The following is a 12,330-nucleotide window of genomic DNA, read 5'->3' as shown; positions in this document are numbered from 1 at the left end:
ATGATGCTAAAAACACATTGAAATATAATCAGCATCTTCTATTCATTCAGTATGCTAAATGGAGAACATACCTCTTTTAGAACAAGCACACATTTCCCAGGACCCACCGATTGAGGTAGTTCTGCTATCCTGCCTTTATTTAAATATGGTCCTGAAAAGCAGCGATGATTGATGAACAGTTGAGGGCAGCAATATTTTCCATTGGTGGTCCCTAAACACAAACAACAGTATAAATACTTCTCAATTCCATTGCTAGTCTGGTTTACTTTAAAATGAAGCAGTTTCCTGGGCTTATGTAAAGCATTTTCACTGTATAACTACATAGTTACATAGTTTAAAAGGTGGAAAAAGAAAACAGGTCCATCAAGTAAAATCTATAATTCTACTGTGTTGATCCAAAGAAAGGCAAAATCCCCATAAAGTGGTAGACTGTTGCCCCATATTAGCGGAAAATCCTTTCTGTCTTTATGGCAATCAAAATAAATCCCTGGGTCACTGTCCCATTGCATGTGATATTATTACTTTCACACATAGGCCCTTCTTGAACTTTTTCAATAAATCAACCATCGCAGCATCATGTGGCAGAGTGTTACATAATCTCACTGCTCTTACAGTAAAGAACCCCTGTCTGTGTTGATGTACAGGGGGGGTTTCTTGTTATGGTTACAGGCCTAAGTATAAAACAATCATTAGAAAGATCTCGGTTGGGTCTATTCCAACATATTTGTACATTGTATTTAGATGACTCTTTTTTCCAAACTGAATAAGTACAAGTTTGATAACCCATTCCCTAACACAATTTAGTTAAGCTATGTCCTTCATATAGATAAGTGCCTGAAACAGTACAAATATGACTTACATTTTTTACAATTTTTAAGATCCCTACTTGCTGCAAGTCGAAGGAAGCTTTCTTACATTAAGAAGCTGAATGCATTGTTAGAGGAAAGAGTTTTGATAAACTGTAAAAACACGCACACGTGTGTGAGCAGGATCGGGTCAGAATATGCCCCTGCCTCTAATTATTTCCAAGAATGTTTTCCTTCATTGACAGCACCATATATCTTGAAATAAAGTGACGAATTTCTACGAAGTATATTATAAAGGTGCATAACTTTCTATTATATGATAAAAGTTATTTTTTACATAAAACTTGAAAACATAAAAGACATTTGGCACCAACCCCTGTGTAAATCTAATACTTCAATAAGTATAATTTACAAATAGAGTATCTCTATAATGCAAAGACTAAAAGATAAGTATTAATTATTCATGTTTTCACAATAAGTGAATGATTTAATACTTCTTTCACATCAACAGTCTGCCCTGCACTGAATGGCACTGCCTCTGAAAATTACCCAGGAACAAATAAATTACAATCAAATAAATGAAGTGACAGATAAAGCATTCAGATGTAATATCATAATGAAATACAGCTTTCTGCGGGCTGCTGTGGTTGAAGAAATCAATACCTGTCAACATCAGAAAATAACTAAGCCTTGCAGAGAGTACAAACATAATGTACCTGTTGAGTAGCTGTCACTCTGAGGGAACGGACAAGGATCATGAGGTATTTTCTCCACAGGCACTGAGGATGGCAACCTAGTAAACAACATATTTTGAGCATTATTATTTTTAATATTAGCAATACAAATAATTATTTGCTGCACGGTTTTATAATAAGCCTTCATCCTGGAGCTGTACACCCCATGTGTGCATGAGCTCAACTGGCAATGTTGTATAGGATTAAAAGGATGCATACCCAATACCCATTAATTCAACCTTTCTCAGACCTGGCCATTTGGATCCAGTTGTTCTACAGTGCTACAAGCTGCCATATTAGATTACATCAACTGATGGACATATGTACAGTGGTGGGAGTGTCCTACAGGAGAAAAGCGCTTTACAAATGTTTCGTTGCTGTTGTTGTTGTTGACTCAGCAAGAAGCCCAATCCTCGGAAGGACAGCCATATGCATTACTATTTTCCTTGAAGTGTCCTCAATAGAGAGGGAAACCAAGGACCTCTTGTTTTTTTCATGCCCACCATTGTTGCAGGTCTGACTATAGTCTGCAAGTCTGATATAGAGAGGATCTGTCACCTCTCCTCACATGCTTGTTTTAGGAAATACTTGTATTTTCCATGAAATAACAATTTTGGTGCATCTTTTCTTGGAACTCTATGTTATGCCATACCTCTGTTATTCGTAGAGCATTCATTAATGAATAGACAGCAGGGTGTCTCCAGTTGGAGGTGTCCCCCCACATACAGTACGGCATTGATTGAATAGTCAGACTCTGCAGGACACAACCCCTACTGGTTATGTCCTGCTGTCAATTTATTCATACTTTCTAGCAGGAAACACAGAGGAATGGTACAATACTTAGGGGGGAATTTATCAAGAGTGGCATTTCATATGCTAGTCCTTATCCAGTTTGCACTGGAATTTATTAAGAGGCATGAGTCTCTTAATAAATGAGTTGCATCTCCGGCTCTTCATGCGCCATAAAGTCAAATCTACCGCAGCTATGAGCTGGCTTAGATTTAAGCTATAATTACAACAGTTTCTGGTGTAAATTACAGCTACTTCACTGGGCCAATGCCGGGTTGGAAGGTAAAAAAATGGGATGTAGCCTTTTAAGAGCCTAGAACCACAAACTGCCTGGTGTCTTAAGACTCCTTCCATCAAGCAGACCTCACCTTAGGTCATGTACGGCTTTATAGCTGCTCTTACAAACTAGAGCAATACGGTCCTGATAACATCCAGGGGCCTATAGGGCTGTTCTGGAGCCTCAAGCAAAGGCCCAGGTAACAGAACTTGTAGATTCTATGCCACTGTCAAGGTATAAAGATGGAAGGCATTTTAGTCTCTGTGCCAATATTCTGCAGATGCATTAATTAAGTAATGGGTCATACTTGGGTATAGTCAATTTTAAGAAAATACTACAGAATTGAATTACAGTAATTGCAATCACAATGGCATAAAAGCTGTGCAGGTCACCTCTGAGTAAAAAGCACACCAAAATACCTACTGTACAAAACTTCTATGTAATCGCAAGGACATAACACTAAATTCATGCAGTAATGATGCATTCAGTAAAACAGCTTTTATGGCTTGTCTGACACCAACACTATGACTGAATAAAAGGCATTATTGCCAGGAAATCGTCTCTGTGGAATTCATCCACTTTCAATTCAATTTTTTAGTTTTACAGCATCAATAAAAACTGCATTAAAATCAGCAACACAACACTAATTCCATCCTAAAAAGTTATATTTGCTTTTTAATGTTGCATGTAATGGACGGAAATCTGCTTTATGGGATTCCTTATGTTAATGTCAAGACTGATAAAAAAGGCACTGGAGATGTAAATGGTAATATACTATACATTGTCTGTTTTATAAATCGTCGCTCCTGGATATTGAAAGACTTGTTTACCGAAGTCGAATTTCACTCAATGAGGAGTAACACACACGTTTAAAGATGTTAATCTTCACTGTTGGAGATTTTATTTTGTTTGAAACTATCTAGAGAGCCCTTGGTGAACACGGAGTGAGGAACCTGCATCTTGGCAGTGCGAAAGCAGAAAAAGGCTCCATTAATCAACCCTAGAGCTCGTTTACTGACATTACACTTAGCTACAAGCATTTTACTGGCCATCATTTGCTCATACTGTCTTTATGTCTGAGGGTTGAAAAAGTTGTGGAATGACAACAAATTCTTCAGCTCCATTCACAGGATATAATCATTCACATTGGTCGCAATTCCTAAAGGGATTCACAATCTACTTTAACTATATAAATGAATCATAACCTAATTTATCTGAGTATGTTTTGGAGTACAATGATAACCCTGGGATGACCTACAATCTGATGTCACCATTGTCAGATTTGTAACAGTGGTCTAAGTTGTCCAAAGCAAAAAAAATGTCTTATAGAGACACCATTTAAAGGAACATTAAAGAGGTTGTCCCAAGATTTAAACTCTTCCTCTGTCTACAGAATAGGTAATAAGTATCTGATCAGTGATAGTCCAACCGCTGGGACCCACACCGATCATGAGTACATGAGTCTTATGTCCCCCAAAACAATGGAGTATCAATAGAGCATGCATGCTGCTGCCCTTTTCATTACTGTGGGACTGATAGAGATAGCTGGTTCTCTTTGGTAGAGATGAATGGAGCAATAGTGTGCATGTTTAACCACTTCCCATCTGGGCCATTTGCCCCCTTCCTGACCAGGCCTAATTTAGCAAATCTGACATATCTCACTTTATTGTGGTAATAACTTTGGAACGCCTTTACTTATCCAAGTCATTCAGAGATTGTTTTCTCGTGACACATTGTATTTCATGATAGTCATAATTTTGAGTCAATAAATTTCAATTTCTCTGCTTTTAAAACATTTTTACTTAACATTCCCCATATGTCTACTTTATGTTGGCATCATTTTGGAAATGTCACTTTATTTTTTTAGGACGTTAGAAGGCTTAGAAGTTTAGAAGCAATTCCTCAAATTTTTAAGAAAATTGCCAAAAAACACTTTTTAAGGACCAGTTCAGGTCTGAAGTCACTTTGTGGGGCCTACATAGTGGATACCCCCATAAATGACCCCATTGTAGAAACTACACCCCTCAAGTTACTTAAAACCGATTTTACAAACTTTGTTAACCCTTTAGGCGTTCCACAAGAATTAAAGGAAAATGGAGATCAAATTTTTAAATTTCACTTTTTTGGCAGATTTTCCATTTTAATCCTATTTTTTATTTAACACATCGATGGTTAACAGCCAAACAAAACTCAATATTTATTACCCAGATTCTGCGGTTTACAGAAACACCCCACATGTGGTCAGAAACTGCTGTATGGGTACACGGCAGGGCGCAGAAGAAAAGGAACTCCACATGGTTTTTAGATGCCATGTCCCATTTGAAGCCCCCCTGATGCACCCTTACAGTAGAAACTCACAAGAAGTGACCCCATTTTGGAAACTAGGGGATAAGTTGCCAGTTTTATTGTTACTATTTTCTGGTACATATGATTTTTTGATCATTCATTATAACACTTTATGGGGCACAGTTTTTATTTATTTATTCTTACAGCGTTCACCTGAGGGGTTCAGTCAAGTGACATTTTTATAGAGCTGGTTATTACAGACGCGGCGATACCTAATATGTATACTTTTTCTTATTTATTTAAGTTTTACACAATAATAGCATTTTTGAAACAAAAAAATTATGTTTTAATGTGTCCATGTTCTGAGAGCTATAGTTTTTTTATTTTTTGAGAGATTTTCTTATGTAGGGGCTCATTTTTTGCAGGATGAGGTGACGGTTTTATTGGTACCATTTTGTGGGACATACGCCTTTTTGATCACTTGGTGTTGCACTTTTTGTGATGTAAGGTGACAAAAATTGTTTGTTTTGACACAGTTTTTAGTTTTTTTTACGGTGTTCCCCAATGGGTTAGGTGATATTTTTATAGAGCTGGTTGTTACGGACGCGGCAATACCTAATATGTATACTTTTTTAAATTTATTTCACTTTAACACAATAATAGCAGTTTTGAAACAAAAAAATTAAGTTTTAATGTGTCCATGTTCTGAGAGCTATAGTTTTTTTATTTTTTGAGAGATTTTCTTATGTAGGGGCTCATTTTTTGCGGGATGAGATGACGGTTTTATTGGTACTATTTTGTGGGACATACGCCTTTTTGATCACTTGGTGTTGCACTTTTTGTGATGTAAGGTGACAAAAATGGCTTTTTTTTACAGTTATTATCATTTTTTTTTATGGTGTTTATTGGACTGGGTCGATCATGTGATATATTTATAGAGCCGACCGGACGCGGCAATACCAAATATGTCTATTTTATTTTATTTTTTCTATTTTTCCAATTTTTCTTTATGCCTTACTTGGGAATTTTTTTTTTACATGTGAAACCTTTTTTTTATTTTATTTTTTTAACACTATTTTTTATTTTACACTTTTAGGCCCCCATAAGGTCATACAAGACCTCTGGGGGACATTTACTTCCCTTTTTTTTTTTTTTTTTTACTATTGATTTCTCCTGTAACTGGGGCTGACATAGTAGCCCCAGTTACAGGAGAAATATACCCCCCCCCAGAGTGCAGGGCTTTTCGAGGTCTCTGAAAGACCTCACACAGCTCCTGCACTCTCCGGTCCCGGCAATCACATGACCGCCGGGCCGGAACAGGAAGCGCATAGCGCTTCCTGCTCTGCATACACAGCGCTCGGGGAGCGCTGTGTATGCAGCGATCCAGAAGGCAGGGACACCTGGGCACTGTTCCTGCGATCTCTCTGGGTTGCCCTGCTGTCACTGACAGCGGGCAACCCGATTAGCAGCTGCACGATTAGCGTGCAGCTGCAGTTTCTGAATGGACGTTCTGAAACGTCCATTCAGAAATAGAGAACCACCTTCCGGACGTTTATAGTCTATGGTATGTCTCTGGACGGAAGGTGGTTAACCACAGCCTTAGGCCTTATTCATACAACTGTGTGAAGCCCGTGCCCATATTGCAGACAGCATTTGCAGATCCGCAATACCTGGGCCCGTTCCGTGGCCATTCCGCAACACGGATGCGGACCCATTCATTTCAATGGGTCCGCAAATCCAGAACGGAACCACGGAACGGAACACTACGAAGTGCTTTCTGAGGTTCCGTTCTGTGCTTCCGCACCGCAAAAAGATAGACCTATGCATCAGCCCATGTAAACGGCAGCTAAGTCAGTTACCACACGTTTTACCTGTGTAATGTTCATTGTGAAGGACCCCTCTGGTGTGATCCACCATTACTTTCTAAACCTTCTATGTCTATTTGGGATATTTGCTTCATATGAAGAATCTTACTTACTGTTTTTCTGGCTGAACAACTGCAATCTTTCTTTTCTTTTTCACTACAAAACAAAATGAATATAAGATTTTAAAATACCACAATTCAAGATCCATACAATCCATCGAATCACTAACAATTCTACCTCAACCTGTTTGGAGTTAACACGACAACAAAATGACAGCACTCTACTTATTTGTACAGAAAATGTATTTATACAAATAATGAAAAGATTTCAATAGATTTTAAGCCTTTGCTTTGTGATATAGGTCATGGTTATCCCACTAGTGGTTTAGAAGCCTGTAGCAGCACTTCAAAGTTAGTCCTACAGTCATTATTTGCATTGCATATTATGTATTTCTTTGGTATATGAGTTGCACTTTTTTCTATTTGTTTTTACTTTGTGCACATTGCAATTTTTGAAAATTAAATATCAGCATAATGACTTCCAAGAAGACTTTATTCACACATTTAGTAATTATCAAGATAGTAGAAGTTAAAAAATAATTAATAAGTGCAAATAAATTGGAGGGCACTATATTATCTGGTGTGGCATAGAACTACACAAATGGTTATTATTAATATATGATAATTTATTATCAAAACACAAAGATAAAATTCAAAAACACACTTACATAAAATATAATAAAAAAACTGAGATAAAAAGAAGATAAAAAGACAATAAAAAGTTGATAATCCAATGTAATATATGGGGTACAAGTACAGGTATATAGTCCCTACTCAATTTTGGATGGTAGTCCAACCACTGATTATTCAGCAGAATCAGTCTAGCAAAAAACTGCAATATGTCAGTACCCCCATATTACATTCATAATCGTGTCTATAACGCCATTCTTTTGAAGCCATTCTTTTGAAGTGGAGCCTTAAATACACATCATATTAAATTGTCATCAAGAGACTCTCATATGTTTTCGTTTGCAACTTAATGTCCAGTACGGTTTATATAGATAATATAAGTCTTTCTTAAATAGATCATGTATTTTCAGCTTGGCTCATATACAGTACTTTCTTTAATTAAGAGGCTCCAATGTTACATTCATTATTGTATGTAATAAGCTAGTTGTCACGACCGCTACCCCAGCAGCAGTCGTGTCGCACCAGACGGAGGGGAAGGGGGACCCTTATCTACGGATGGGAATAGTATGGCCACCCCTGACTAACCCTAAGCTGGCACCTGTCTGCCCTGATACCCTAGACGGGGTGTGAACCCGTGCGGCGAGCAGGATGCCTAAACCCTCAGTCACCCTAAAAAGCCTAGAGTGGGGAAAGGCCGATGGGAGCACTAGTCACCATCACTCATGTCTAGGAGAACAGCAGGGGAAGACAGCAACAAACAAACTATATCAGAGATAGACTTATCCAGTCACGAGCAGAGAAGGCGATCCCAATCACGACAGTCCACGCCGGACAAGAGCTCCACAGCAACACCATCAAACGATCTCCTTCAAAGGTCAGAATAGAACTGGAAGTAAGGACTATATCTGGCAATGACTGCAAGTGAAAGTGAAACTAATATAGTAGCTGGGAGTGGCAGACAGGACTCACCTGAGAAGGATGCCTACGAACTCCCAGTCAGGACAAAAAGGTTCACAAGGCAAAACCCAGATGACATACCCTGAACCACGGAGCAAACTCACAAGCTATAGCGAGTAGCAAGTCGCTGCGACCTTCTCCTCCCAGACCTGTCTGGATCAGTCACAGTCGTGACAGTACCCCCCTTTCTACGAGAGGCCCCTGGACCCTCAAGACCAGGCCTCTCCGGATGGGAGCTATGAAAAGCCTGAATGAGTCTGTCCGCTTTTATCTCTGATGCTGGAACCCACATTCTCTCTTCGGATCCCATAACCTTTCCAGTGCACCAGGTACTGAAGAGAGCGGCGAACATATCGTGAATCAACAATCTTTTCTACCTGAAACTCAAGACTGCCATCAACAACCACCGGTGGAGGCGGTAGTGGCAATGGTTCAGGAGGTTCTACATATCTCTTAAGCAGAGATCTGTGGAAGACATTATGGATCCTTAGAGTCTGAGGTAGCTCCAGACGAAAAGCCACCGGGTTAATGATCTTAATTACCCTATAAGGACCAATAAATCTCGGACCTAATTTCCACGAGGGAACCTTCAACTTGATATTTCTGGTAGACAACCACACCAAGTCATTCACCCCAAGGTCCGGACCTTCAGAGCGCTTCCTATCAGCCGCACGTTTGTATCTACCACCAATTCTCTTCAAACTTTCTTGCACACTCTGCCACACTGAAGAAAGTGAAGACGCAAATCGTTCCTCCTCGGGAATCCCAGACGGCCCCCCCCTCACTAAACGTACAAAACTGAGGATGGAAACCATACGCACCAAAAAATGGTGACTTATCGGTGGATTCTTGATGACGATTATTAATGGCAAATTCGGCTAACGGTAAATAAGATGACCATTCCTCCTGATTTTCGGAAACAAAGCATCTCAAATATGTCTCTAGGTTTTGATTGGTACGTTCAGTCTGACCGTTGGACTGTGGATGGAAAGATGAAGAAAACGACAGATGAACCCCTAAATGAGAACAAAAAGCTTTCCAAAATTTAGAAACGAATTGGGTACCACGATCCGAAACAATATCGGAAGGGACCCTGTGAAGCTTCACGATGTGGTCAATAAAAACCTGAGCCAGTGTGTTAGCATTTGCCTAATGCTAACACACTGGCAAGAGCACCATTTTACCATTTTACTGAATCTGTCAACAACTACAAGAATAACAGTCTTCCCCGCTGATACTGGTAGATCCGTAATGAAATCCATTGACAGGTGCGTCCAAGGCCTGTTGGGGATGGCCAGAGGTAAAAGACGCCCTGCCGGACGAGTATGATCTACCTTAGAACGAGCACAGGTAGCACATGCAGACACAAAATTCAACACCTCCTGGCGCCATTTAGGCCACCAGAACCGACGAGACACTAACTCAGAGGTTGCCCTACTACCTGGGTGTCCTGCCAGTGTGGAGTTATGGTGTTCTTTTAGTATCTCCAGTCGTAAATTTTCTGGCACAAACAGTTTACCCGAGGGGCCAGAGGCCGGGGCGTCCCCCTGAGCTTCCAACACCCTCCCCTCTAAACCTGAGTGTAATGCAGAGACCACCACCCCCTTTTGCAAAATGGGCTCTGGTACCTCAACATCACCCCCTCCAGGAAAACTTCGAGACAATGCATCCGCCTTAGTATTTTTTGCCCCCGGGCGATAGGTTATTACAAAATTAAACCTAGTAAAAAATAACGACCACCGAGCCTGTCTAGGGGTGAGACGTTTAGCAGACTCCAGATATAATAAGTTTTTGTGATCAGTAATCACCGTGACGGGATGAACCGCCCCTCCAAAAAATGACGCCACTCCTCAAAAGCCAACTTAATAGCCAAAAGTTCCCTGTTGCCAATATCATAGTTCCTTTCTGCAGTAGACAATTTCTTCAAAAAGAAAGCACACGGACGCCATTCACCAGGGGACGGGCCCTGAGATAGTACCGCTCCCACCCCCACCTCTGATGCGTCAACCTCTACAATAAAAGGAAGCGAGATATCTGGCTGTACGAGAATAGGGGCCGAGGTGAATCTCTCCTTCAGAGATGCAAAGGCAGTTTTGGCTGCATGTGACCATTTGGAAAAATCGGATCCCTTTCGGGTCATGTCCGTCAGTGGTTTGACCACCAAGGAATAGTTTTTTATAAACTTTCTATAAAAATTGGCAAACCCCAGGAAGCGTTGCAATGCCTTCAGGTTCTCAGGCAGATCCCAGTCTATAATCGCCCGGACTTTCTCTGGATCCATGCGGAAACCTGAATCTGACAACACATACCCCAGAAATGGCAGTTCTTTTACGGCGAACACACATTTTTCTAACTTAGCAAACAATTTGTTGGCCCTTAATATCTGCAACACTTGTCTCACATGGATCTTATGTGTATCCAGATCCGGGGAATAGACCAGGATGTCATCAAGATATATCACAACAAATCTCCCGATAAGGTGAATAAAAATATCGTTGACAAAATGTTGGAATACCGCAGGCGCACTAGTAAGACCAAATGGCATGACCAGATTTTCATAATGCCCTTCCGGAGTATTAAAAGCCGTCTTCCACTCATCCCCCTCTTTGATGCGAACCTGGTTATAGGCTCCTCTGAGATCCATTTTGGAGAACCATTTAACACCAGCAACCTGATTAAAGAGGTCGGGAATGAGAGGAAGAGGATAGGGATCTTGGATAGTTATCCGGTTTAATTCCCGGAAATCCAGGCAAGGACGTAGGCCCCCATCTTTCTTTTTAACGAAAAAGAACCCTGCAGCCACAGGTGAAGAAGAGGGTCTGATGTGTCCCTTAGCCAAACTCTCCGAAATATAATCTTTCATAGCCTTCCTCTCCGGGCCAGAAAGATTGTATAACCGGGTTTTAGGTAGTTTGGCCCCAGGTAGTAGATTAATCGGGCAATCATATGGACGATGAGGTGGTAACCCCTGACAACCCTTCTCAGAGAACACATCCATAAAATCTGACAGAAAGGCAGGTAAAGATGTTACAGAGAGTGTAGAGCACCTACTACTCAAGCAGTTGTCCTTACAATGTTCACTCCACTCCACAATCTCCCCGGCCTGCCAATCCACCACTGGATTGTGAGTCACCAGCCAGGGAAGCCCCAATACCATAGGAGCCGGAAGACCGTCCAGGACATAACACGAGATATGCTCTTTATGGAGGTCCCCTACCTGCAGATGGATATTATGAATGATCTGAGTTAACTCTTTCTGAGTAAGAGGGGAGGAGTCGATGGCAAAAACAGGAATAGTTCTGCGTATCGGTTCTGGAGTAAAACCCAGAGCCTGAGCAAACCGTGAATCCACCAAGTTGACCCCCGCCCAACTGTCCAAAAAGACGGAACAGATCTCAGCCTTATTGCCCGCCTCAACGGTAGCGGACAACAAAAACTGAGACATGCGTATGGAGGAAACGAATACGCCCAGACTGTTCTCCTCCGCACAATCTGGGGACTCTAGTTTTCCGGCGGCTCCTTTGTTTGTGGTCTCTTGGGTTCTGAGGGACAAACCTTTACAAAATGACCCCTCCCCCCACAACGAAAACAAACCTCTGACCTACAGCGGAACTTAGGAGGATTCACCCGTCTAGTGGCGCCCCCTATTTGCATTGGTTCGACTGGATCATAACAAACCGATCCCTGCCCTATAGAGGCCTCCGTAAAATTTAATAGACTCTCCCTGAGTCGTCTGTCGATTCTTATGGACAGAGACATAGCAGCCTCCAGAGACCCAGGGACCTCGTATACCGCCAGCGCGTCTTTTAATTTTTCAGACAACCCCTGGCAGAACTGACTCCTAAGGGCCGAGTCGTTCCATAACGTATCAGTAGCCCACCTACGGAATTCGGAACAATATAGTTCAGCAGACCGGTTCTCTTGCCG

General features: G+C 41.1%; 1 protein-coding gene across 6 annotated transcripts in view; it reads right to left on the bottom strand.

Moving 5' to 3' along the window:
- Positions 1–12,330, bottom strand: part of SFMBT2 (Scm like with four mbt domains 2) — a 300,595-nt gene that overhangs the window by 43,388 nt on the left and 244,877 nt on the right. For all 6 annotated transcript variants that reach the window (XM_040413315.1, XM_040413318.1, XM_040413313.1 and 3 more), the window contains 3 exons: positions 6,871–6,913; positions 1,523–1,599; positions 72–211 (listed from right to left, as the gene is read on the bottom strand). In XM_040413315.1, the coding sequence (XP_040269249.1) occupies positions 72–211; positions 1,523–1,599; positions 6,871–6,913 (260 nt within the window). The remainder of the gene's footprint in view (positions 1–71; positions 212–1,522; positions 1,600–6,870; positions 6,914–12,330) is intronic.

Source organism: Bufo bufo, chromosome 1 (genome assembly GCF_905171765.1).
Source record: "Bufo bufo chromosome 1, aBufBuf1.1, whole genome shotgun sequence".
Taxonomy (NCBI): domain Eukaryota; kingdom Metazoa; phylum Chordata; class Amphibia; order Anura; family Bufonidae; genus Bufo; species Bufo bufo.
The sequence above is the reverse complement of the archived record's forward strand: the minus strand, read 5'-3'. Positions and strand labels throughout refer to the sequence as shown.